This window comes from Notolabrus celidotus, chromosome 7 (assembly GCF_009762535.1).
Source record: "Notolabrus celidotus isolate fNotCel1 chromosome 7, fNotCel1.pri, whole genome shotgun sequence".
NCBI lineage: Eukaryota > Metazoa > Chordata > Actinopteri > Labriformes > Labridae > Notolabrus > Notolabrus celidotus.
In genome coordinates this window covers 31,825,425-31,852,835 of record NC_048278.1, presented here as the reverse complement: position 1 = coordinate 31,852,835, position 27,411 = coordinate 31,825,425, and the positions used below count along the sequence as shown (strand labels likewise).

General features: G+C 39.3%; 3 protein-coding genes across 10 annotated transcripts in view; 2 read left to right on the top strand and 1 right to left on the bottom strand.

Annotated features, from left to right (window-relative positions):
• Nucleotides 1–1,499: 1,499 nt before the first annotated feature.
• LOC117816131 lies at nucleotides 1,500–11,356 on the top strand. The gene is made up of 7 exons (XM_034688266.1): nucleotides 1,500–1,731; nucleotides 5,973–6,183; nucleotides 6,411–6,486; nucleotides 8,726–8,864; nucleotides 8,956–9,288; nucleotides 10,341–10,568; nucleotides 10,714–11,356. Exons 1-7 carry the CDS (start codon nucleotides 1,677–1,679, stop codon nucleotides 10,782–10,784), a joined length of 1,113 nt encoding a protein of 370 aa, XP_034544157.1. The 5' UTR covers nucleotides 1,500–1,676; the 3' UTR covers nucleotides 10,785–11,356.
• Nucleotides 11,357–12,827: 1,471 nt separating this feature from the next.
• Nucleotides 12,828–21,586, bottom strand: LOC117815673 (ubinuclein-1-like). The gene is made up of 14 exons (XM_034687525.1): nucleotides 21,167–21,586; nucleotides 20,584–20,688; nucleotides 20,285–20,383; nucleotides 19,428–19,562; nucleotides 18,083–18,174; nucleotides 17,410–17,998; nucleotides 17,237–17,307; nucleotides 16,881–17,010; nucleotides 16,609–16,793; nucleotides 15,801–15,923; nucleotides 15,523–15,666; nucleotides 15,386–15,436; nucleotides 14,644–15,273; nucleotides 12,828–13,531 (listed from the first exon to the last, which is right to left on the bottom strand). Exons 1-13 carry the CDS (start codon nucleotides 21,389–21,391, stop codon nucleotides 14,670–14,672), a joined length of 2,553 nt encoding a protein of 850 aa, XP_034543416.1. The 5' UTR covers nucleotides 21,392–21,586; the 3' UTR covers nucleotides 12,828–13,531; nucleotides 14,644–14,669.
• Nucleotides 21,587–23,211: 1,625 nt separating this feature from the next.
• The window catches only part of LOC117815307 (homeobox protein unc-4 homolog), a 22,499-nt gene continuing 18,299 nt past the window's right edge, over nucleotides 23,212–27,411 (top strand). For 5 of the 8 annotated variants that reach the window (XM_034686944.1, XM_034686943.1, XM_034686939.1 and 2 more), the window contains exon 1: nucleotides 23,212–23,306. The gene's annotated coding sequence lies outside the window, so the exon portion shown is untranslated. The remainder of the gene's footprint in view (nucleotides 23,307–27,411) is intronic. The other 3 variants (XM_034686947.1, XM_034686945.1, XM_034686946.1) reach the window with 2 other exon arrangements.

Below are 27,411 nucleotides of genomic sequence, written 5' to 3'. Positions count from 1 at the left end.
ACAGCTCAACTACTGAAAGTCACGGACACAGATTAAAGGAAGTAAAGAAGTAAACTTTATTTAGTATAACACCTTTCACAGAGCAGTCACAAAGTGCTTCACAGAGTATCAATAACGACTATACAATGTGTAATAAATAAGATAATAATGAAAGCAGACAAAATAACAACAAAATGCAAAAGATGGTCAAAAGCTATGGTAAACAAATGAGTCTTAAGATGCTTTAATATGAGGATCTTAACTGTATTCTGAATTTGATTGGCAGTCAATGTAAGGAGAATAGGATGGGGGTGATGTGGGCTGTTTTACTGGACCTGGTATACAGTCTTGAGCAGCATTTTGAATTGATTATAGTCGGTCAAGAGAAAATTTACTGAGGCTGGTGAAAAGAGAATTGCAATAGTCGAGCCTTAAGGAAATAAAAGCATGAACCAGCATGGTTCATGCTTTTATTTCCTTGCACAAGTGGAAGCATGTTGTAGGCTGACATCATTTTTTCTTTACAGAAGAATCACAGCTTCTTTTTTCAACCTTAATGTCAGTTTCCTAGCATGGGCTTTTCAGGGAAATTCAGCTGTTGCAGCAACCCAGACATAAGGCTACAATCAAGAAAAAGTTGCAATTAGTAAAATAAAAAATAAATAAATAAAGATAGAATACAAATGTAGATATATACAAATGTTACAAATGGTTGAAATAGTGGTAATTACAGGCAGTATTAAAAATGTTTCGGTAGTGACAGGTTGACATGGTGTGATTATGGTTGGTAATGACAGATAAAGCAATATAATAAATAAATACGGGTATATAATATGATCGTAAGTTGTAGTAAACAATAATAATGTAATATAACATAATATAATATAACATAGATAATTATATAATATAAGGTTATATGTATTATAATGTCATCTGAAGCCAAAGAGTCAGTACGGGTCAGTGGTCAGTGGTCAGCGGTCAGCTTGATGACAGTCTGTGTTTAACAGTCTGATGGCGGTGGGCACAAAGGAGCGCCTGAAACATTCAGTCTTGCACCATGGTGGGATGATGGGTTGACTGAACAAGCTCCCCATCAGCCACAGCTCATCATGGAGAAGGTGAGAGGGGTTGTCCAGGATGGCTCGTCCCCTCAGGTTGGATACAAAAAATAATAAAGCTCCATAAAGTCCCAAATTAACTTAGAGCCGACTCGTTCCCTCTCGTCAAATCACCAGTTGATCAGAGGTTTTCTGTGATTGCACATCAGCTTGAAGTCTTGTGTTTTGTTTTCTCATGAGCTCCCCAGCAGCCCCTCTCTGTATGTTACTGCTTAAACACACACACACTCCCACACACTAGTTCTTGCCCTCTGTGGCGCAGAACTAGACTGTTATATTCTTGACCCTCCCTTCCTTCCTCTCTTGATATACCAGCAGAGAACGCCCAGGGTGGATATTCAGAGGCCAAAGCAAAGGAATTGCCTGATCATCAGCTTCAGACACACACACACACACCCTGGAGAAAACACAGAAAAGCAGCACATACATACTGTACACGCCCATGCTCCTATAAAACCCTGAAGTACAGTGTGTTTTCTCAGAAGGATCAGGACGTTTCAGTGACAGCATCACAGAGCCAACAGGAGCTGGTGTTTGACAGAGGCATCGTATCAGCAGAGCAAAGGGAACTGACGAAGGATGAGTGCATCTAGGTGGTCAATCACACCTTTGCTGTTTTACCTGTTCAGCTCAGGTGAGTGAAATGATAGATTGATGAATGAGATGGATTGCAGATACAACATGATACGCTGACCTGGTGAAAGTGGAAACTGTCAGGGCAGAGCACATCAACTAGACAGGTGATGTAAAGAGGTTGACTTCTTTTGGTTGTTTGGTTGTGAGGGAATCCCTCATTACAGGTATTGAAGGTCAGTAGATTGTGGACTAAGAGGACTACAGAGGTGAAAGTCTTTTTTCACACAAACTAAGAGCATAGTTTAGATGGAGTACATTGTGGAGTTTGCTTTTGTGTTTTTGGTTGTTTTAAGACTTGAAATGAGAAAAATATGGATATAAGAAATCACATAGACTCCTTACATTTACTGTAGAAACCTTTGCAGTTTCTCAACCCCAAGGTTTTGGGGTCGAAGGGAGAAAAGACCTCAATAAGAAAACATCTCTTTCAGGATATTTTATCAGCAGGATACATACAATGGATGTGTGTTTTCATGGTGGCAGTGGAAGTGACACAGCATATTCTCTGTAGCGGCACAGCTAACGATGTCGTACACAGTGAAACTGTATGAATGCAGAACAAAAAAGGAACGAGTCCAGTTCAAACAGCCACCGTATTAAAATTCCTGTGGTATATTAAAACATCTGGAAGATCAATCAAACATTATAATACAAAAGGCTTCCCTTAAGTGGCCTATAAGGCACAATGAGGACTTCTTCCCATTGGCTGGGTCTCCACCCTGTTTGGAGCCACAGGTAGAAAAAAAAATCACAACAGGAAAACATCACTAGGAAGAAAGTGAATGAGCAGACACGTGTGGTGTGTGTGTAAAGGTGTAAAGGGACTCAGTATGATCCAAGTACTTTGGTTCATTTGAATGCAACTTTACTTTACACCTCTATTTTCCATTGAAGCTGCTTTTGATACTAGATAGATAGATAGATAGATAGATAGATAGATAGATAGATAGATAGATAGATAGATAGATAGATAGATAGATAGATAACAAAAGAAACAGGAAAAATAATTAAAGATATAAAAAAAAGAAAACTTTAGAAATAAAATCAAATCAATATAGTAAAATTAATGAAATAAGTAAGGGTAGAAAGCAAAATTAAAAATCAGTTAAAGTTAAAAGGACCAGATTAATACAAGAAATAAATAGATTAATTATTAATTAGCATAATAAAACTATAGATTGATGGAAATATAGACTGACAGACAGATATCCATTTAAATATTAATGTCTTAAAAATTGCACAAATATATAAACATATTAAATTGAATGCATTTGCTACAATACCCCATCAATGCATAACAATTAAGTAGACCAACTCAAACATAATGATCCATTGGAACAGATGAAACCTCTCTGAATGGATCCATTCTGCTATACAGGATCTTGTTTTTCATGCCTCAGTATATCATAAGTATGATATATTTTGCTCTTGGTTCTTCAATACTTCTGTTTGTTGCAATGGTGTTACTTAAGACAAAGTTTAGTAATTATTCTATCACTGAATGTGACTGAATCAGGTCTGTATGGATGCACTAAGACCTAGCATTTGTCCTATTTAACTTATTCAACCATGTGGGACCTATAACTATGAATTTTGACAGTTGTAATGCCAACACACCCACCCACCCACCCACACACGTGTGCGCACACACACACACGTACAGAGAGAGAGAGAGTGAGCGTGCGCAGTGAGCTACTGTGGGTGAGATCATCTGATAGGCAGGAGAACAGGCCCAGGACTCAGTGGAACAATGGTCATAGAAAAGAGGAGCGAGTTCTTTGACTTGGGCAGGGTGTCCTTCCTTCCTCAGAGGAACACACTGGGTGTATTCAGTACTTTACAAAACAATGGTTCACAATAGATCAGCTAAAATGACTATTATTTCACGAGATGGCAAAATTCAATTGACCCTTGCCTGCATTATGTAAAGAGAGGGGGGGGGGGCTGGATCATGAGCTCATACAGATTACAACACAAATATGAACTAATGAGGAGACACATGATGTGTTTTCTTTATCTAATGTAAAAACTTTAATACAATCACTCCTAAATGTGAAAGAGATTATGTACAGTGAGTTAACTACCTTGCAAAGTCACATTATTTGGCCAGAACTAAATGTTGTATTCAAAGATTTAATACAGAAAGTAGAGGACTTACTCTTATCACATCACTCAGCGGAAATACAGTGGACTCCTTCTCTCTCAAGGTTGATATCATGAGGGTCAGTCCTCTAGTTTCAGTAATCATACAAGCCGTGGATTTAACCTCTTCATACAACCGTTAGTTTCAATCAAGTAATCTGATTGGACAAGAGGCATTCTGTGAGTGCTGATATATAGTAGTGTACAACATCACTGGGAATTTAAACTAAATGTGTCACTACGTCTGAGGTGTTTTCGAGACTGTTAGTTTTAACCATACAGCAAACTGACCTTAAATAGACAGTAGACTGGATGAAACATGGTGTGGTCTCTGAGACGTCACTCATTGAGTTTCTAAACTGAAGTTTGGTGGGTGACATATTGGAAAAGCTGACTCAACCTAAATTAAGCTCAACCTAAAGATGAGGACTCCTAGCCCACCAGTCTGTCAACTCAGCTGGGCCCCTTTGCATATCATGCAAATATATGTAGGTCTTAGCCTCCAGCCCTTTTTGCAGCAGTCTGTAAACATGCTTAATATTCCTATAAAAATGTGCTTTTTTTAACATGGGACCTGATGTGTATTCTTTGGCTTTAGCAGCCAGCTTCAAGTGGACAATCAAGGAACTGCAGATTTAGCTCTTCTCCATTGGCTTCATTTTTCAGCACCATAGGTTCAGTCTGATCAAGACGGTGCCTCACAATCCAACATGCAGCAAAGCAGCTGTCAAAGGGCTCTTATTTTGTGTCTGCACGATAAATAGAATCATACTGTACCGTGACTGGTGTAGGTGGAGAGAGCTAGCTGTCTTAGCTGTTTGCGGTCAACCCAAGATAGCGAGGTAGCATCAGAGAGCCAGAAGACGAGTGGGGATCTCCACATGGCAGTTTATGATACACAGACGAATTGTTACAATACAGATATACTGTATATACACTATCAGTCAAATGTTTGGACAAACCTTCACATTCAATGTTTTTTATTTATTTCAATTATTTTCAACATTGTAGATTAATACTGAAGACATCAAAACTATGAAATAATCTGGTTTTGCCATAATCTGGATTACAACAGTAGTCAAATAGGGCTATCCATTGTGTGCTAACCCTACCTCTGAACAACACAACTGATGGTCTCAAACACATTAAGAAGGCAAGTCATTCTACAAATGAACTCTTGACAAGGCTCATGTTAATTAGAGACCATTCCAGGAGACCACTTCATGAAGCAGACTGAGAAAATACCAAGAGTGTGCAAAGCTGTCATGAAGGAAAAAGGGGGCTACTTTACATAATCTAAAATATAAAACATATTCTGCTTTGTTTAACACTTTTTTGTGAATTAAATAATTCCATATATGTTCTTTCATAGTTTTGATGTCTTTAGTATTAATCTACAATGTTGAAAATAATTTAAATAAATATAAAACATTGAATGAGAAGGTGTGTCCAAACTTTTGACTGCTAGTGAACAAACATTAATGCAAAGTAACTGGTCTGCTGTGATTGGTAGACAATCACATAGTTGCTTGATAATAGGGAAAGTGTTTGTATTGCTTGGTTACAGTTCAGTTCCAGTTAAGCTGCACAAATTTGGGCCTTTGTATCCAGATGAACAATTAAATGAACAAAAATGGCTGCTTCTTAATAATGCTACTTCATGTTGTTTGTGGAACTGTTCTGTAGAAGCAATATTGCACAAGATGTAATGCTGTTATACTAGATAATATTACAGCTGTTCTGATAACCAGTATATCAGCATAATGTTAAGTGTGTTACTGTTTCAGTTTCAGTCAGCTCCAAGTAAAACAACTGAGTCCTTAGCTATGTCCTAAAGCTCTGTTCTGCTTATTCTGAGGAAGATTCAATTGATAAAAAATATGATTAAAATAACTCATAGTTACGACATTGTTATTGTGAATTCAGTGTATTCTTTCCGTGGTTGATGTGTATTTTAAGCACAACAGTGAAACTCCTCTACTGTGATCCTAAATACTTGAAGTGAACTTTCATGATCTCTCACACAGGCGTGCATTGTCAAGTGGCTCATGGTGTCTCTTTTTCTCTCCCACTCTGTGACCACTCCTGTGACCTCAGCTACCTCATCCCCGGTTTCCATTTCCACATTTGCCCCACCTCTTCCATCACAAATTTCACCTCCCTCTCCTCTCCCAACACTCCACCCATCTCTGCCGTCTCCTTCTCTCAGTGTGTCTCCTCCCGTTCCTCTGCTCACCATCAATCAGGCAGATGGGACAGAACAAGCCCAGTGCCCTCTGACGATGTCTCCATCCACTCTGGTGGTCAGGTATGTCAGGAATGGCTGTTGATAGTAGCGAAAGGCTATAGTGCTAGTCTGATTCCCTCTGTGCAGGGTAGACACATTCAAAGAATCTGGCATTGCTAAATCCACCACATATGCAGGCACTGAAAGTTACGAAGACACTAGAGAACAGTCTTATCACTTACCTGTTTGTTTTGAATGTTTTTCATGAATTACTGACGGCTAACTGAATATAAATTCTACTGTCACAGGTATGGTGATCCAGTCAAGGCTAACTGCTCTTTGCAAAGATCGGGTTTTCCTGTACTTGGCTGGGTAGTCTCCATGGTAGGTTTTCTCTCAATGTGCTGTTAAGATCATCAATGTGATAATAAAGCTCCTGCTCCATCCTACCCTCATTTATCAGCAAGATCCCAAAATACTTGAACTACATTGCTTGTGGCAGAACCTCACTCTCAAGCCACTGGAGGAGTTTTCATGGCCTCATTGTTTGCTACAGTCTGAAACTTTTCAGACTCATGGTCAAAGTGTCTGTGTGCACTGACTGGCTGTGGCTACAGTGAAGTCCAGTAAAGTATACATTTTCAAATGTAAGGGTTTTACCCGCAGGGGATCCCGGTCAGCTCGGCCTCTTTGTTTAGAAACTGGCTGGAGAACTGGAACAGAAGCTAGTCTATCAGACGCTGCAGACGGGGTCAGCTAGCCCACATAAAGTAGTTCATTTTAAGAAACTCAGAACAATTTAAAATTTTGCACAGACTGCACTATTCAAAGTCCAAATTGCACAGAATATTCCCTGAAATCTCACCATACTGTGAGAAATGCAATTCAACAGATTCAACTTTAATACACAGTTATGCCCTGTGTCCCAGCTTGCAGAATTTCTGGATTGGAATCATTAATTTTCTTTCAAAAGTTCTTGGGGTTGAGATTAAACCTGATCCCATATTGATCATCTTTGGGGTGTCGGAGGGGCTCAGCAATCTCCAAGTCTCTACACAATTTATTTTATCTTATGGGCTGCTTACTGCTAAGAAACTGATCCTCCTACTTTGGAAGAAGAAAGAAGCACCTACCCTCAAATTGTGGTTAACGCAGATGACGGAAACACTTCATTTAGAGAGAATTAGATTTATTCTTAAGAACAGACTTAAGAAATAAATAAAAAAATAGCACCCACTGATCTCCTTTTTGTAGAGCTGAAATAATCAACCTTTTGTGTACATTGTCAGGTAGCACTCCTTGGGAGGGTTGAGGATGGGATAAGATCTTGTTCTACTATTAACTTGATGTTCTGATGAAGACAGATTTATCAGCAAGATCCCAAACATTATTATTATTATTTGTATTATTATTTTAACCATTATTATTTGAATCATTGCTTTAACATTTATTTATCTTATTTATTTATTTATCTATTTATTTATTGTATTCACCTGATCTTGTTAACGCTACCTTATTTTCAACTTTTCTTTCCAATAATACTTATTTTATTAATTTTACTGTATTGATTTTATTTTATAATCCTGCCTTTTATAATTTTACCATTGCTGTTGTTTTCTGTCTCTCTGTTACTCTGTGAAGCACTTTGGGCTGCATGTTTTTATGTATGAAAGGTGCTATATAAATACAGTTGAGTTGAGTTGAGTTGAGTTTTGCCTGATGATAAGCAATGAATAATCCGACTCATTGATACTGTAGATTGTGAGATCAGGCCTTTGAATTGTACTGTTATATGAAAATTGAATGTCTATATGGAGATCTTGTTTTCCTTAATAAACACGTGAAACTCAGACCAAAAAACTATTACTGGTATGAGTGTATATATATATTTTTTTTACCATTTTAATCTGATATATTGTGAAGTTTGATATTGAAACATTTTGCTTTGAGGTAATTTTAAGCAACAAATGCTGAACATGATTGGGCTGACTGTTATTTCCACTCAGTCTTCCGGTTCAACAGCTAATACATTATATTTTGATAATGTAAACGTTTCATTTTGCAAAAGAAAAAAAGCAGAGTGAGAGCTGAAAAACGTACTTTGAAGACGCACTTACACTTGACTTTTCTAGGTTTTCTGATTTGACTTCAGAAAATTTAAGGAAAAAAGCAGCAAAACTCTGGATATTGAGTGATGCAGACTGCAGCCGTATGAGACGTTCACTGACATCATGTGATTCAGAGTGCCACTCATGAAAGCAGTTGATCTCTTCATTTGTGGGCTCACAGTTTACACACCTGTACCACCAGGTAACTTGGGATCTCTCATGCAGTGTCATTCTTCCTCTGCAAACACTGCTTCATTAAGTCCCCTCTTGAGTCCCGGGTAAACCGTATGTAATCTTTGAAACTGAATTGACATTGATGTTTGGGTTGGAGTTTCTTAAAATGAGCTTAATCACGTGGTAGAGCTGACCCGGTCTGCAGAGGTTGATGGCCTAGCTTCTTCAGCTGGTTTTTAAACAAAGGGGCTTAGCTGACTGGCATCCTCTGTGGGTACTCTTCACAAAATACAAAAAACCCTGCCTTAAATGACGCCTTTTGTGACATTTCATTACTCTAGGGGGCTCCTAACCCAACTGATGGTCACTTTCTGGTGTGGAGTGTGGACAGGATGACTGAATGGAGCCTCACACCCATGTGTTGGGCTCTCTCTGAACAGGGAGGGCAGTGTGTCGTCAAGCTCCCTCTGTTAGTCTTTAGTAAGTTCAGCATTTTTTTTATTCCTGACTTGTAAGAAAAAAAGCATCAAACCTTTTTGGGATGTTGAACCATGTTGATCTGTCTTTACAGAGCCTCCAGATAACGTGTCCATCAGCCTCCTCAACCACACCGGCCCGATGTTAGAGGGTCATGAGTACGTTCTGCAGTGTGAAGTTCAGGATGTTGCTCCTGTTGAAAACCTCAGGGTGACCTTCTACAGAGGACAGACAGTGCTGGTTCAAACATGGTCCGGCAACAACGAGACGAAGCAACCAGTGACTCAGATCGTAACTTGGGATATAACTCCCAGTGAAGAGGAAGACGGAGCTGAGTACTGGTGTGAAGCCACACTAGACCTGGGACCTGAGGGGCCTCCACATCCTCCGGTGGTGAGGTCGCAAAAACTCCCCACCATGGTCCTCTGTGAGTAAACTGACAGCATTTGATTTGATGTGTTTAAAGCTTCTTTCCTTTTAAGACAAAATATATTCAGCCTCATTTTCCTCCTCTCCAGCTCTCTTCCAAAATCTTTACTTTTTTGAAAGACACTGGAAAACTTCACCCATAATAACTTCTGTCACATAGATTCTTATGGAGATATGACTTAAATACAGAAAAATATTAAAACTAAATTATGACTTTTTCTCTCTGTTTTTTAATGAATAGTTTAACCACTGTTCCATTCGTTAACATGACTGAGGAGGGGTTTATGACCTATCCTGCAGCCAGTCAGCAGAGGGCGCTCTAAATCTTTTGGCTTCACAGTCGGTGAACACTTGCGGTGTCCATGCAGTCTGTGTTTGGGACGACCCTTATCACTGAATGAAACTTCCCTATGCTTTTTGTGCTTTTAAGACGTACTTGTGTTGTTACTGTTTAATAGTTAGTGATGGGTTCACAGGTAACCTGACCAGTTCACGTCGTCTCTGCTGAGGAACACGTGTCAGACCATGGTGGTGGCGATCACTGATCACAGGACTGCTTGTTGCATGCCATTGAATATCATCTTTCTGAAGATACAGATGTTTAGAATCAACAGAGGAGGATCAGTTCTACGTGTAATAGAGCAGTACCTTATGTTGAGCAATCAAGTAGCATTGGTTTCACAGCTTTGAGAACCAGTAGGAGCATTTCGGCTAATGATGCACGTGTATGCTAACGGCTAATGACTCAGATAGAATAGCATTTTGTAACTCACCTCTTATAGAAGCTGGCTCAGATGAATCAAACATGCTCTGTGGCTGCAGAGAGCTGATGGAGAGAGAGACTGTTTTCTAGCATGCATGAACATATGTTGAATTTTGGTGGATGCTTAAATGAAAGTCGACTTCGATTCCACATTAAGCTTGTTTTCAAGATGCTTTAAGATCCGTCAACCGCCAATCAACTGTCTCTCACTTCCTTGTGTAAACATTCAAACTTTACATGTCTACTTTTCCCTCCTCTTCCTCACCCTGACTTCTCTTTCCTCTCAGTTGGTCCACAGATCGATTGTCCTCCAAAACTCCAGGTGAAGGAGGGAGAGAGCGTCGGCTGTGAGGTGAGAGGAAACCCTCCTCCGTCAGTCACCTGGTTCAGAGATGGACACGCGGTGGCCCTGCCCACGCACTCAAACATGAAGCATGCTGGGTATTACACCGTCTCTGCAAAAGGACTAGGAGAGAAAAACTTAACAGTGGAGTTGGAGGTGCTCCCTGGCAACGGTACGTTTATCTGCAGTGTGACAGTTTGATTTGTTGTAAGCTGACATTTTTAAATAGTCTAAAGAGTAAAAAAATGAAGCTAAAGGACAGTTGATCCTGTATTAATAGTATTAATAGATTTGTTCTCTTTCTTCTCTCTGTCTAGGAGCTGCTAACAGCTGTAACAGATACTTCCTCACCGCCGTCTTGCTCATTCAGACCATCCTCTTGCTGTAACGCCTCCTGAAAGAACCCGATGTGATGCTGTGATGATTATTGCTCCTGCAGTGAGAGATGTTAGCCTCTCTCCTCTTGATCAAATGAATCTGTTTGAGTCTTTTAATTCCTCCTCTGCGTGTGTGTCTTAATTTCCTTCACTCTAAAACAAAGGCGTCTCATAGTAGCAAATCTTCCTGAGAGCTTCTGCTGAGTGACATTTTCTCATGAACTGTCCACCAAATCCTCACACATGCTGCTGTAGAAACTACTTCTGAATCAAGTCTTGTAAATATGAAGAAATTTAAAGATATATTTCTGTACATGTGTTGTTCCCTTTCCTTTTCCTGTTGTTTTTAAGAGGATGTTTATGGACTGTTGAACCCTCCGCTAAACAATGTGCATGTCGCCACATTTCTGTAGTATAAAGACAGTTTGAATGTTCTCGTTGACATGCAAAGAAACAGGTCCTTTCTCACTAGGGTTACGTTGTGTGTGCTGTACATTGAATGCTGAGCGATCTCATATCTGGAGCAGTAATATCTGAACTGCCTTGCTCGTGCAAAAACAAAATAAAGTCAAAGTTAACATCACTGCAGGTCAATCATTAATACAATCTTCCAGTTGTTGTGAAAGTTAGGAATCATCAGGGTGGTTTCCATCATTTTGTGTTTCGGGTCAAACATCGGACACCCCTGCCGAGGTTGATCAAGCCTTAATGTGTGCCCTAGCAGCACTCTTCTACAGGCCAGCTCTCCTGATCTAGAGCCACCTGGAGGCTTTAAAAATGACCCTACTCCCCCTCCTCCTCTTGCCTGTGATCCCAACCATGTAGTCCCAGCAGAGGGACTACCCTGCAAAGTCTCTACACCCTTCTTCCACAGGCCCGCACCTCTCCTTCCAGGCCATCATACTTCTCTTTTCCACTCGAAAGCCTCCTACATTTGGTCTTCCCATGGCACAGTGTAGCCCCAGCATGACCATGCTCTTTGTTGCCTCTGATGTCAGCATGGTCTGAATAACGTGCTGAACAACTTGAGTTGTCTTCCTAAATCCACTGCCAGCTAACAGTGTAGAGCGGTATGTCATGAGTCCTGATCCCAGGTGTTAAGCTTGCAACTAACTGTTTCAAAATAATTGAATCTGGCAATGTGTTTAAAAAGTGAGTCATTGAAACACATCTGCTTGCCGGATCACATAGAAACATTTTGCATTCAGAAAGATGAATGAATAAAGGGAATAAAGGGTGGAAATAAAGATGGGAGGAAAATTATTCTGCTGAGTGAAGTGCATAAAAAATAAAACCTAACGTGCAGCACTGCTTCAGTACGTGCCTGATGATTGTTTTGAAGACATGTGTCTGATGTATTAATTCATGATCATGCACCACCAAGATGCTTGAGTGTTTTTGTGTTCAGACTCAGGGTCAGACGGCTCAAACATATAGGCTATGAACAATCTCACTGTTTGCTGCCTCGTGTTGTGCTAAGTTTAGTTATGGATGTTTATTTTTACTCAGATTTGTGTTGATGCTTAATGAAACATTACATTTTGATATTCTATATGAACTTTAAATATTCCAAGTCACATTCCCAGAGGCTTTAAAGAATGTGTGTTTGCAGGGACAAAGCCAGGGAGGCCAGAGCATCAGTGAGAAATGATTGTTGGGCTAAATTTAAAGAAAACTGCTTTTGGACGATCAGCATTCTCAGTTAAAGGAACAGAAAGTGAAACAGAAAGTGGACCCAGATCAGAGTCTGCACAGGCTTCTGTGTTTTTAAAACAAAACTTAAAACATGGCCAACAGCAAACCAATCATGTGATTACTAATCCTTTGTATGGAAGTTTGTGATATTAGTTGTTTTTGACATCCTGTTAAGTTTTCTTATCTTTAATGTTTTATAATTGCGTGTGTTGTAATGTTTGTGTTTTCTTCCTGCTAAGAGAGCACACATGTAAATAAGCTATATGGTTAACTCTGGTTCTAAAGCTGCGTTGTGTATCTGTCAAATAAACTAAACTAAACTATGAGAAGAATAAGAAAAAACAATGGTTAGACAAACATGGCAGCTCTTTATCATTTATTAATTCAAAGTAAATCATTCACATTTCAAAGAAAACCATCACTCAGTGGTCATTGTGAGAAGTAATTCTATGAGTAGATGTTAAACCTCTCAATATCTATTTAGAAATAGATAATGGTCAAAGTTTGGGAGGGGGATGTTCATCTCTGTGCTCATAAGTTAGAGTGCTACTTCTCTTTCCATGGGTTGACACCACACATGCTTCTATGACGGAGGCTGAGGGCCGAGTTAAGGAAGAAAAATTAAGATTTCCAGATTTAAGTCATAAAATTATGAGGATAAATCTGAGATAGGAATAAAGTCTAGGTCAACCATTGACTAAAATGATGACCTGATTCTTGTTGAATTACGACTTCATTGGTTTTAGAAATTTAGGATTTATTCTGGAAAATCTTGTTTTTTCTCTACTGGCTTCAGTGACAAGTTTCTTCCCATCAAAGACCATTAATGTATTCAAATACAAGTTAAAATGACAGACAGCACATGAACACACATTCTGCTGAGACCACAGCTTTAACTGCAGACAAAATATCACACTGATGTAAACTTATAAACTTCTGCTGGATTGTCAAAGTCAACAAGCTGTTCACTGTAAACATCAAAATCATCACTCATCAGGTTTGGTAGAACAAGAGGAAGTTTTCCGTTGGGTGTCCAAGTCTTTGTTAAGGAACAGCTCTTGATCTGTGAAGATAAAAAACAAGATTTCTAAACACTCTCAGCTGATCATCCAACAGCTGTGATGCTGCCTTTGAAACGTATGTCTTTATTTATCTTGCATTATTTGACATCACTGCTGGCTTTTGCTTGTTGTTGCTAAATGTCTTCTAAAAAAGGACTACTAATGGTTAGTCAGTTACTCTACAGGTACATAGCATCTTCCATAAAATGTCTGATTCTTGAAATTAAAGTTTTGATGAAGAAAGTGTATAACATGACCTTTACTTGCAGCTATTGAGTCTTTTCCTTTTTGCACCAAGGTTGTGAAGCTGGAAAGACTTAGGCGTTTAATTTGCAGGTATGGACCAAGCAGAAACCTCCGGCGAGAATTGAAGCAAGCGTTGAAAACTGCAGTTTCTCGAGGATCCGCTTGAGGCTGGCTCCGGAAGTACCAGAAACCACATGCAATGCGGAAATGCTGAACTCAACCAGGCAGAGTGTGACATAAAGAGGCGGATTTGAGCCTCTTAGCCAACAGCTATGTGTTCCTGTCGAATCAGTCATGTCCTTATTTGGGCAAAACTCTGAATCTTTATATCTTCTGAACCATCGTGTTAGAAAAATATCACAATGTGTGCCGATAGAGAAATTAGCTACGTAGACCCAAGCCGTTTCTTGACCCAGGCTGTAAACATGTTTATTTCTGCTGCAAAGATTGTCTTTTTTTAATGGGTGTGTATGTGGTTTCTGCAGCCAGCCTCTAGCGGATACTAGATGAATTGAAGTTTATAACACTCGCACATGGGCTTCATATTTTGAGACCGGAGGTTGCCGCTTAATTAAACCCCAGAGTGAGTTGATGTCTGTGTGCTGTTCACTGCTGGCTCTTTCATTAGAATGAAGCTACATTATATGTGAACACGATGAAAGGTCACGCATATAAACACTAACATTATCTTGTCTGTGAATTGACTCACTTTAGGTTTTTTTACCCAAAATGGTTAAATAATAAGACAACAGCCCCCATGATACCACTCTAGTTATATTATTATCAATCTATGGGTTTTGTTTCATTTCATAGACCCCCTCCAGCAGCAGTGTGTTAAGCATAAGAAAGGAAAGAATAAAAAACTCACTGTGTGTCCGTCTGCATCGTAGTTAGTCACTGAATCGTTGTGTCAGAGTCATCCGAGATGATCAGAGCTTGTCCAGCATTCATGTTCCGGGCAAAGTCTCCAATCTGCAGCAACTGTGGCACAACGACCTGACACGCCCCGCTCACAGGGAAACTGACGGGGCTGGACTGAGGAGGCGGAGGAGGAAGAGGAGGACTTTTGAGGTCAAACCCGAAGCTCCAGTGTCGAACTGAATGTTGGTATTTCGCAACAGCTGCTGCCAGGAGCTCCTGCGACACAGACAGAGGCTGCTGCTGCGCCAGAGCCTGATCGGCCAGGAGGTCCAGGAGTGAAGGAGTGGGAGCAGACGTGGTGATGACTGGGGGTCCACCTGACTCAGCAGGGGTCAAGGAAACACCTGCTGCCACACCTCCTCCTGTTTTATCCTTCACTTTTGGTAAGGCTGCAACTTCCTTCTTCACACCCCCCAGTGATACAGTAGTTGAGATAACTGGATCCACTATGAAGACGTCATCTGTTTCTTGAGGCTGCAGTGGAGATCCCTGGACAACGCTGCAAGCACCTGACATAACAGGAGGACCACAGATAGATGGCTGCTGCTGCTTCTTCTCCGGCCTCGCCCTCTTTACTCTGAGTGCACATGCCGGACATCAAGTCAGATTGTAATAAGACAAACTTATTGAAGCATCAAGAAATTCATGCTGATAAATAGAAATTGGGTTACAGGTGGGTTTGTACTCACAGTGGACACGTAGAGAGGCCCAACATTTTCTTGCTCTCTCTTACGAGCACCCTGAATCAACAAATATTGAGACATGTCTGAATGTAGAATGACTTAACATGTAGGTCTACTTTTAAAGAGGTAGTAAAAAAAGATACCTTGACTGGATCCACCCTTTTGGCCAGAGCGGTTTCACTTCATTGTCCAACAGGGTCTTAAGGTACTCCTCCATCTCCTGGCTCCCTTTTCTTTCTTTATTATGTGCCTCCATTTTCACTTTCAACACATTACACAGGCACTCCCTGTGTGTGAGACAAAAGGCATCAGTCACTTAAAGCAGCAGTTTAAAGTGTTCAAATGCGGGTTCATTTACCACACATTTATTTTTTCACAGGCTGATGCTTTCACAACACTTCAGATCCTCATCATGTCTGACCTGATCTCTTCATTCCATTTGAACAACTTCTTAGGTCCTCCTCTTTTCCCACCTTTCTCCTCCACATTGTCCTCTGGGCCAACATTCATCTTCTGACTGCCTTCTTTCTCCTCTTCTGTTGCTCTGTCATAAATAAACACAAAGCTCAAGATGTAAAACTGAAAATTATACATCCAGAGAACCAGGAAAGGATGCAGGAATTAATGTTCATACAACTTTTATGCCAAATAACAAAAAAAAGTTATCAAACAACATTTTCAAGACATCACAATATATTACATTAGTCCTTGAAGCAGGAGGCCCCGGTTTGACTCCACCTTGAGGCCACATGTCATTCCTATATCTCTCTACCAAGTGTCCTACTCTATTCAGTGTCCTTTTTTCTTTTTATTGGCATGAAATACCAATAGTTCACTTAAAACCACAAAAAATGCAGATCAGTGGTTTCAGCACTCATATCCGGCCCTCTTTTTGTGCTAAAACATGAACTACTGTACTTCTCAGAGAGAATTTGAGATAAAAGGCATGCCTCTAATACAAGCCTGCTTCATATAAAAGCCTGGTACCTTCTGCAGTGTTTGCAAATAAAAGGACCCGTCCTTACTTGAGGATTTATAGTAAATATAGAATGATATGGTGAAGAGAATTTTCAGATTAGTAGGGGATTAAAAATAAATAAATAAAAATCACAATATTCAGTATTATTTTTTGGTTTGGTTTTCTTTGGGTAAATCTCTCTCATTCTGCCTCTAAGTTATAAAACATCACTTTTTAACAATAAAATTTGAGCCTTCACTAATGAACTTACTTTGACGCCTTGACTTGTTCATATGCTTGACAGTTTTCATGGAAACATGCAATCTGCTCGGGCATGGCTTTTCCGATGGCCTCCTTAAGTTTATGCACTGGATCCTCCACATTGGGGGGCTCCTTCTCTTTGCTAACGGCCTCTTTGAGTTTATGCACTGGATCCTCCACATTTGGCGGCTCCTCCTTGTCAGTGTGAAAATGAAGAAGTAAGTCACAACCAAGATTTGACACTTGGAACGCTGCATGGAGCCAAAACAAAAAAACACTCACCGTGTGTGCGACTAACAGCTTCTTCACACGTTTGAGGAGCGTGTCTCTGCTGCAGGGGAGGAAGGACGTCAGGTGAGAGTACACCTTGGAGCGCAGCTGTCCACCCTGCTCCCGACACTGCAGCTCAATACTGGAACAAGACAGAGGAGGGAGCTGAACTATGACCCCATACCGTGTTAGAAATCTTTATGGACAGCTGAAGCCAGAAACATGGAGCTCTGGGATTTAAAGCCAGATTATAATACAGATTCTATTTTCAGAAGTCGCTCACAGAGGGTCTTCTTGGTTTAAGACATTAGTTATTGAGATCGAAATAAACTTTACCGCATTTTTTTTTACATCATTCGATAACTCACTTAAGCAGGATGGAGTTGATCTCTGGAGTGAAGAATTTGAGCTTTGACTCGCCCTCTGAGGTCTTTGCAGCCTGAAAAAAAATGTTTAGTCATCTTTGCATCCATCCTGAAGTTTTTCCATTTCCATTCAACATGTGACATCTTGACAATTCACATCTTAAATGTAACCTCACCACCATGAGTTTTTGAATGCTGCCTTCCAGTCCTGCAGGAAGTCCCTCTGGCAGTGGGACACACTGAGCTGAGGTAGAACTGGTCTGTGGCAGGAGCTGGATTTGCTCAGGTTGAGGCTTCAGCTGCAGGTTAGTCTTTGTGTTATGAGCTTGGGCTTCAGGGGGAGCAGCATCAGACTCAGTGTGGTCTTCAGTTTTTGGTTGGCAAAGCTGCACCACTGCTGCAGGTTGAGAACCCATCTTTGATGACAGTTCCTCACTGTCCTCTAACAAAGAGTCCAAATCTATATCAAAGTCCACTGCGTTGGCTGCCTGAATCAGAGCGTGGTCATTGGTTGATCCGATTAAACTGAGGAGGGGGTCGGTCAGCCCAGAACCTCCACCCCCCGCTGCATCTGCCGGGCACAGAGGGATTGAGGGTACTCCCATGACAGCAGCCGTCCTCTGATTCGCTTTGTCCGTTTTCTGTCGGTCCTTCTCTTTCTCTCTTTGAAACTTCTTCAACATGCTGGTGACGCTTAACGTTCCAGACACTTTCTTCTTCTTTTTCTTCTTCATCTCGCTGTTTGGTCTAACTTTAGGCAAAGTGCTACAAAACAAACACAACCTCTGTGAGAATTATTTTCATCACTTTCAAACTGACTCTAAACAAGAGTCTTCAAGTCAGCCTCACCTTGACTCCAGATCCACCTCAACTTTCATCTCTCCATCCTCTCTGCATGGCTTCTTCTTTGGTTTGTCTTTGACACCATTTAGTTTGCGTTTCTAAAAAGTGATGTTTGGAAGTGTTACGGTTTTTCACAAACATTTCAAGAGACTGAGATAACAATGAACCTGGAACATCAATCAATTAGACTTTATTTATAAAGGGCTTTTCATACAATGACTTTGTAACACAAAGTGCTGTACATTAAAACAACTTAAAATAGAACAAATTAAGAAAATATAAGATATATTTCTTTTGCTGTATTCCCACATTTGTGTGTGTTAATTTCTCCTTCTGAGCTGGGCTGGGGAGGAGGGGGTTATTTTTCTTTTTGAGTTCTGGGACTGGTATATTTATATTGTAAATGTGCAGGTGATTCTGTATTTATGGACCTCTACAGATATAATTATGCACATGTGTGCACCTTGTTTCTCCTGTTAGGAGTGTCGTTTTCCCAGTCTCATTGTTGTGTTTTTTCTTTTCTTCATTTAAATGAAAAAAGTAAAGTTGTACGAAAATTATAATGTCATTGAATTTCGTTCAATAAACAGAACTGGCTTTAAAAAAAGAAGATATAAAGAAAGACCCCCCCCCCCCATCCTAATCCCAACCTGACCTCAAATCCAACCCACAATCCTAAAGTTAAGAACACAATATATTCAAAAGTAATGATAAAAACAATAACAATAAAATAAATAAATGAATAAGAAATAAGAAGTTGCTGAAAGAACTGAGGAAACCCTCATGATATCTTAATAAGGAAACACTGTAGGTAAAATAAGATGTTAAAACTCAACACAAAAAAATGCAACTTACCAAAATAAAATACATTACTAAGATAATAAACACTAAAATATTAAACCATTATAAGAAAAGATGATATACTTGAAAAAAAATACATAAATCAATAAAAGTGACTACAATTGTCGCTAGATAAATAAATAAATAAATAAATAAATAATACCGTTATAAAAATGAATGAAACTAAGTTAAAAGCGAGACTAAAAAGGTAGCTCTTGAGATTGCTTTTAAAAAATTATGACAGACATAATAATGACAGCATTAATAGTTAGATTGAAATCAATGTTTGCAATAAAGAAAATATCCATTACAATGCATTAATGTCATTCTGTCTAAATATAAAAACACTGTACTGTAAGACAAATTCTTGCTGGAGACCAGCATGTTTTTTCATTATCTAGTGGCTCATCTAGTTTTCATGTGGCGTGTAATGTCATGTATGTGTGTCAGTGGGTTCAGCGCTTAAACTTCAGGGTGGACATTGGGATTGGGCATTCGATGCATAGCTTACCTTGGAGTGCTCAGGTGTGTTCCCATCCTGTGTGAGGTCCTCAGTGTCAGAAGTCTGTCTGAACTGCAGCACGCCTGAATTTATGTAAAACCCTCCAAATTTGGTTGTGATGGAAGCTGGCACAAATTCATCATACTGTAGGAATCAGACAGAAGCACTTTTATTAGACACCGTGATTTAAAGACAGTAAAAGGGAAGGATTAGAAGGACTGGCTAGCTTACGTACAGATCTGGACCCAATTTCTGTGCAGAGAACGTTTTATCAGACCACTTTTTGGGAAAATAACACGTTTTGATTTGCAGACTTGTTGATCAAAGCGAACTAACAGAGCCATGTGTCTCTTCTTCTGATAAAACTTTGTTGAGAAACAAAGGCCTGAATACAAAATATTAAAGCTCCTGTGAGAGGTTTTTAGCAGGTTATGAAACATACTGAAACTAATATTAAGGCCTCTTTATGACTGCCAAGAGCAAACTAGACCATCAGTATAAAGATGAAATATTTGTATAGTTATATCTAATTTCTGAAATAAGTCATGGTGCTTAACTGTGAGCTGCTGAAACAGCTTTGTTTGACATTTTCCAGAACAAAGGTTCTCAATGAGTGACATGTTTGACCTTCAAAATAAAACAGGGTTAGATTTTTTGTTAAAAACACTACTTGCTTATGTCTAGGACAAAACCAGTTTTGTCCACCGGGGGGCGCCAAGATCAACACAATCCAAAAGTTCCTTACTGGAGCTTTAAATTGTTTCTTGGTGCAACAGATCCAAAATAGACTGATGTGAAAAATACAAAAGGAACATAAAGTAACAAGAATTATGTGGAATTTTCAATAAGTGACTAAACTGACTTACAGCCTCTGAGTTGTCAATAAAAGAATCCTCGTCATCATAACCATATCCGATATCAATCAGATCTTGAATGCGGTCCTTCTTTTTCTTCGGTTTGTTGCCCTGCAACAAGATTATGCAAAATAATAAATCATGCCATTTAGAGGACACTGTTTCAACATTTGAGTCAAAAACTGATTACATTTCAAACTATATTCAATTCAGTTACTTTATTGGCACTGGTCATCATGTAACTAAAAGGTCTATGGCAGAATCTTTTACAAGTAATTCAGTTTTGCATTAAAAAACAAAAGACAACTCACATATTTCTCCTCCAGCTTCTTTGCAATAGCAGCCATCTCATCATCTTCTATCTTTTCTTCCTTTTCAAATCTGCTCAGTGGGACTTTTTCTTTTGTGCATTTGCTCTAAAAAACAAAAAGGGAAAAATGAATGTAACACAAACAGAAAATCAGCTCTTTGTCTGATCATATAGCCAAGGTATTTACATCAGATTCATCCCAAAACCTATGGGTACCCCTTTACTTCCAGACTGGGCTTACTGAGGATAGTTTTTAAGTAGCTACAATCTGTGGAAAGATTAGTTAAAATGGATTAACTGTTTCATATAGAGGAACTTTATTCAGATAGGCCTACATGTATTTAAAACTTCACTGCCAATAAAGTTTTTTTTTTTTGTATTGATGCACAATTTGAGAAAAAAAAAAAATCAAGTGTATCTTTAAGTAACAGAAATAAGCACAACTACAATCTGACTACAGTTCTGACGCATGTTACAGGTAGCCTAACTTTTTGAGTCTGCCCTCCAGAGCTGCTCCTGGATCTTCAGATTGGCTGACTACACTAGAGAGTGAACTGAGTCAGTTTCCAGGATGAGTTTTGCACCTTCTTTTCAACGAGCTGACTGTAGCTGAACTCCGGGAAACACCTCTCGTCAGACTCAAACAATGAGAGCACCAGTCGGACTGTGTCGACGCCTGGACGGGGTTCTTTCTCCTGCTGAACACCTGGCGGAGGTGTAGGGGCCGAGGCTGGCGCTACAGTGGATGAAGGTGAGGCTGCATCACAGGACAACGTGGTCAACTGAATCCTCCGAGATTCAGCCATCATCACTGTCAATACCAGCGGACTGTTTGGTCTGAACGAGACCGAAACGACAGGTTTGATTAATTAAGTGGATAAATGCAGGTGCGCTGGAGTCCTCGTGCTCAGCTGGGTCACGTGAAGACGCGAGGCCTTTTTAAAGTGGGGAAGAGCGAGCAGATAACCAAGTTGAGAACAGATTGTTGTCTGATGAACCAAATTATTAGATATTTAAAAAATGCACATATATTTGGTTTTTGATAAAATTTGAAATATAACTTTGAACTAGAGCCAGATTAAAATTGCTGCCAAACTTTGAAAAATAAACGAGTCAATGCTAAAGAAAATAATGAAGGGTTTGTGTAATAGCCTACTTTAATAACATATATTTTTTATTGAACACTTTAATATTCTAGTAAAATAAACCAGCTGTCATCAATCTGTTGCTCTCTTCATACTTCATTACTATAAATGTAATACCGTGTTGTCAGGGGTGTTGCCAGGAATTCTGGGCCCCCTGAAAAGATATCTCAGTGGGCCCCATCACCACAGCCAACCCTACAAAATATAACATATAATACTGGTTTTTCATTAAACAAAAATGTATGCTTAAAACTATAACTGACTCAAATCTAAGCTACATATCAATATTATTATTTTTTACAATATTGACCTTCAGACTGTCCACTTCTTTAAACAAGATTATTCCAAGCCAAGTGACTTGTTGACTAACAACAAGGGGGCATTATTTGGTATAATCTGACCTCATGAAGTCAAATAAAACTCCAAAAACCTACAGTTTACTTTCAATCAGATTCAGACAAACTGGATGCTGTGAAAATATGACAATTCCCCAATTTAGGCATGAGACGCATATCTCACGGAGCCAGAAATAAATTCTGAATGTTTGTTTATTTATTTAGACAATTTTAGTTATCTTATTGCAGTTATAACAGAACAAAAGAAAAGCGTAGTAGAAAACACATTTTATTTCAGGTCAATGAAGGGCCCCCCTCCCCACTTGGGCCCTCGGTAGTCAGTCCCACTTTTCCCCCACGACACCCCTGCATGTTGTGGCTGACAATCCTTTCTTTTTCCTTGCCTGGTCTATAACGGGGGTTCCCAAAGTGTGGGTCGAGACTCCCTGGGGGGTGGCAAGACACAAATGGGGGGTCTTGAGATGTCTTCCAAAATGATTTTTTTTTTAAAGTTATCTAAAAATATGTATTATTATTATTATTATTATTAGTATTATTATTATTATTTATTTTACCCTTGTTTGGTTTTCTCTTTGTTGATTTTGTATTACTTATATTATTTATTTATTAATTTATTTCACCTTTATTTTACCAGGTAAAACATGTTTGAAAACCAGTTCTCATCTACAAACATAGCCATAATTTGTTAACTTGTGGTGAACAAAGAAATACTGAAAAAATGCAATAAAAAAAGTTGAATGACAAAAGTTATCTAAAAATAGTAAATTTGACCCATTTATAGTAAAAATATTGACAAGAATAGTAGCTAAACTTGAAATAAAACCTTGAAAATAGAAAATGTAATGAGTTTCCTGCCTTTCTTTTTGCCAGATGACTCCTAAGTTTAGGGTTGGTGAACAGTTAATTATCAAAAGCATCAGTAGCAGCAGGTTAATTCATAACTGCACAGGAAACACAGACACATGCTCATAGAGGTAGGCTTAAATTTCTGCAGACCAGCTAAATGAAGCCACTTTAAATCACTTTGAGGGGGTCACAAGTCTTTGGCACCTATATTTTGGGGGTATTGGGCTGAAACTTTGGGAACCCCTTGTCTATAATAGAGTTGACTGAATATGTATTTTGTGCAGGTCGGCAGAATACCTGTCCTGGTATTGTTCACCACACGAGGGCGCTGGAGATCCATGAGGATAAGCAGAGAAGACTTTTGAGGGTCCACACAGGTATTTAGAAGGAGTTTACCTTGGATTCACAATAGACTACTGATCAATCACATAGAACACAGGACAATCTTTTTTTAATAGTGTGAACAAGAAAAATTACAAGGAAACAGACTTTCAACAAGGATGGCACAATCTGCAACAGCAGCTTAGGTTTTCTTCAAAATTATGAAACTTGTAGGACAGTTAAAGCCAATTAATGTTACCTAATTATAGGTTCACAGTGGTTATTGAGACCAGATCAACATTTTTGGGTACTTTTACCATATACCAAAAATGTGCCAAAAAGTGTTAACTTCATAAAAGTTTGAATAGAAACTTTAAAGGAAAAATAACTGATAAAAACCAAAAGAACAGCCTCCATTTCTAGTCCTAAGACCGTATCACGCTGTCTGAGGTGATGGCCTGAGAGCAGCCTGTTTGTTAAGACTGATGCCTTAAAAAAAAAAAAAGATGTAAGTCATCAGGAAACCCTGCTCGTTTTCATGCAGGCTGCACCCGGCCTGCACTGAATTGACTTTGACAATTACAATAACGGGATAATTGCAATCTGTCACCATACATTCCATGTTAGCATATCACAAAATAACCAATCTGAGCCAGTCACCACACACACACATGTCCCTGATCTGCATAACACACACAGTACCCCGCCTTGTAATTATAAATGAATTTCACGGTGTGAGGCTTTTAATGCAAATAATATGGATCTTTTTTTCCCCCTTCCTCTCTGACCAACAGGACTGAGTGTGTGAGTGTGTAAGTGTGTGTGTGTGTGTGTGAGTGTGTGTGAGAGGATCAGATTGCAGCCAAGCTTTGTTTGACTAGTCTCCCCTCTCAAACGAGTTAATGGGATGGAAGTTATTTGCCACCCTGAGCTGGCGGAGCGAGGTCGAACAGAAGCGTTGAATTAAAAAAAAAGGCGTCAATAAATGTGAGGAGACAAAGAAGTAAAATAGACCCGAGCAGGACAAAGACAGACAGATGGAGACGGCAGGGGTAGCCCCCTCTGTGCCTGTGTGTGTGTGTATGTTGTGGTCTGGTCGGTGACAGGGACCCCATCACTGCAGGATCATAGTGGGGAAATTGGAGGACAATGTCGGCAGAGGGGGCGAGGGGGATAATTTAAAGCGATTGGGGAGGCGGTGTCCCAGAGGTGCATAATTCACTCATTCATTAACTCAACCAAACAAGAGCCAATATTAATTAACTCATTCCTCGTGCCGAGGAGGCGCCCCAAGAAGCGCGTGCTTTGTTGTCAATTGGCCACAACAGTTCTTGGAAGTGAAGGCTTTAAAAGCAGCTGACAGGCCAGAGGGTGAAGGAGGGTGTTAAACCTACAGTCATTGTGTGCCTGAGGGTAGATTGTTATTACTGTGAAACATAAAAGAAATAATATTTATAGGTAGCAAGTAACTTTGCACTCAAGTTGTGAGAACAAATTTACAAACTCAAGTATTTATTTTGCTGCCTACATTATACTTTAATACATAACTGGGGAGCAAATATTGAATTATTGTTCTAACTTTATTTGAAAGTAAAGTTTAAAAGTTACTCAGGAGACCTTTTGAATACCTGACAGTATATTATTTATTTTTTTTGCGCAGTTATATTGATACTTTTACTCAAGCCACACACTTTCGTACCTCTCACGCTTATTGAAGTCTTAGAAATCATCACAGGCGCAGCGTAGCTTGAAATGTACTTCAATACAACTTGCACTCAAAGCTAGATTACATTTTGCACTCCAGGCTGGATTATCAGACAATTTACCAGACAAAGAGGGACAACTGCCCCAGGGCCCCAGACCCTGAGGGGGCCTCCTGTAGCCCCAGGCTCATTGTTTGGCAGTTGTTTTTTGGTGATCTTATTACAGGAGTGTTTCCTGACACCATTACCTGCTCCTGGTTCGGTTAAAGGTAAAACTTTCATCTTAAAACAGCAACAATGCAACTTTCTTTTTTTTTTTTTTTTTTTTTTAAAGTTTGAGATATCTGATCGATCTTTAATTAAATTAAGTATATGCATGACTAAATCAGAAACTGACAAGTCAGATACCGGACCTACCTTATTACTTGGCCTTTAGCCCCGGTCTGAAATCAACCTTTACTTTTAAAACCTACGTTATTTCAGCTCATGGCGTGCTGATATGTTGGCACATTTTTCTATAAATTGAAAATGTTTATGATGAGAGAAATCATCACACAGCAAACATGAGACCACACTGATGGAGACACTTCACACTTCACACAGATGAGTGGGAGGAGTGTGGGGTCAATGCTGGGAGAGCAGCACTGATTTTACCACACAGCCTCCAAAAGCATGTTTAAACTGGCTGAGCTCAACTTTAGTATCTTTATTTATGTTTTAATGCTGTTACTTAAACTCCACAACCTTCACAGGGCATCATTTTAATATTTATTTTAATCATTTTAATCAGTAAAAGATGTATCCTCCTTGTTACTCACACATTAAAGCACCTATATCAATATACAACACTGGGAAAGGCCAAATCTGCAGAACAACAACTTTAACATGTAACATATTATTTTAACATGATATTGTTAAATAAATACATGCATGATCTCAACACATCTCATAACTGCTCATAAAAATAAAAATTATGGTACTATTGACGATATAAATATTAAATATAATGCTCAAATCTATTAGACAATAGAAAAGGTAAAAAGACATTTCAGAAATATATCTCACCTAGGGGATTCCTCCCTCCTCCTTCCTCCACTGGGGGGCGCTCCCTCACTGATCCTCTCTGCGCTGTCAGGCCCTGCTAACTTTGATTAAGGTTTAAATTGGCTGAATTTAATGAACGTTGCCTAATTAGGCAGGATAACAGCTTTAATTGATAAGTAATTATCTGCCACAAATTGTTATTAATTCTCCGGCTCTGTCTTCTAGTGTACTGACTCTCCCCTCTCTCTCTCTCTCTCTCTCTCTCTCTCTCTCTCTCTCTCCCCCCCCCCCCTCTCTCTCCCCCTCCTCCCCTGCAACATTTTGTATTTATGTAAACAAGCAGTAGTAAACAATTAGGCATATGTCGGGATGGGATATTCCGCAGGGTATCGTCAGGCTGTGCTTGCCGGACTGGCAGTTTATCGGGAATTATTTCACTCACTGGCTGATATCTTTGAGCATTAATTGCTTAAACTGTCCTGTCAGTTTGGCGGTGTGCCATCGGCTGCATGCTGTCATGACTAGCACAAAAAGGCTGCAAGAAAAATGGCTCTGAAAAGATTGTTTGACTAACAAAGAGAACAGAGATATAATCATAGAGGGAGGGAGAGAGAGACGGCGCTTCTACACCAGGATGATACTGTTGATCTTTCTAACCATACAAGCGTAATTTAAATGAGCAGGTTATAGCTTTAGTTCATTTGCACAGTAATGTTTAGATTCATTATGCTATTAAGTCTGTGCCATTCATTCTTACCTATACTGTGAAGTGACATAATTGAATGATGTTTAATTGAACCTGCGTTTAAGTGAGTGTATATTCTATTCATGGCAGAGATTTTCACTTCAACTCATCTGTTGATGCAGAGAATAACATTTTTAAAACTACAAGTAGAGCTTTTTTTAGTTCATATAATGTGTTGTATCCAAAGTCAGTGCTACACAAATACACACTACAAGTAGTAACAGTATCTGTGTTACAGCTCTGCAAATATCTCTGTGCTTTCTTTAACCAGCACCATGCACACACAGAAAAAACACTTCTTTTCCTCTCATTTGGATTAAAACTTTATATTAGTGTTAGATTAGTTTTTAGGATATTTTTTGTATGTTTTGCACATTAAGTAGATTGTTCTGTCTTAAGTCTATCTTGTAATTTTGTATCGACCTAACATCTCACTGGCTGCAAAACAAGTTTACCTACGGGTACAAATAAAGTAACCTGAACCTGAACCTGAACCTTTGCTTGGAAAATATTTACAGAGTAAAGGCAATCGAGTAGAACTAGCACTTTACAAAAGATTAGTGCAGAAAAGTGTTTCATTTTTAGCCTTAACACAAAGAACAGCACGTTAAGAAATGTTACGCTGAAGTCATATTAAAGAAAAGTTCTATTCTGCTCTATTCTGAGTCA

What these genes read in the sequence shown, in the direction of transcription:
- LOC117815673 (XM_034687525.1), bottom strand. Translation starts at nt 21,391, where the DNA reads ATGATGGCTGAATCTCGGAGGATTCAGTTGACCACGTTGTCCTGTGAT. An exon ending in AAAGGGTGGATCCAGTCAAG is followed by an intron (nt 15,437 to 15,522) that starts GTATCTTTTTTT and finishes TTGTTGATTCAG; the next exon opens with GGTGCTCGTAAGAGAGAGCA. An exon ending in GGCCTCTCTACGTGTCCACT is followed by an intron (nt 15,274 to 15,385) that starts GTGAGTACAAAC and finishes ATGTGCACTCAG; the next exon opens with AGTAAAGAGGGCGAGGCCGG.
- LOC117816131 (XM_034688266.1), top strand. Translation starts at nt 1,677, where the DNA reads ATGAGTGCATCTAGGTGGTCAATCACACCTTTGCTGTTTTACCTGTTC. An exon ending in CCATCCACTCTGGTGGTCAG is followed by an intron (nt 6,184 to 6,410) that starts GTATGTCAGGAA and finishes CTACTGTCACAG; the next exon opens with GTATGGTGATCCAGTCAAGG. An exon ending in GCTCCCTCTGTTAGTCTTTA is followed by an intron (nt 8,865 to 8,955) that starts GTAAGTTCAGCA and finishes CTGTCTTTACAG; the next exon opens with AGCCTCCAGATAACGTGTCC.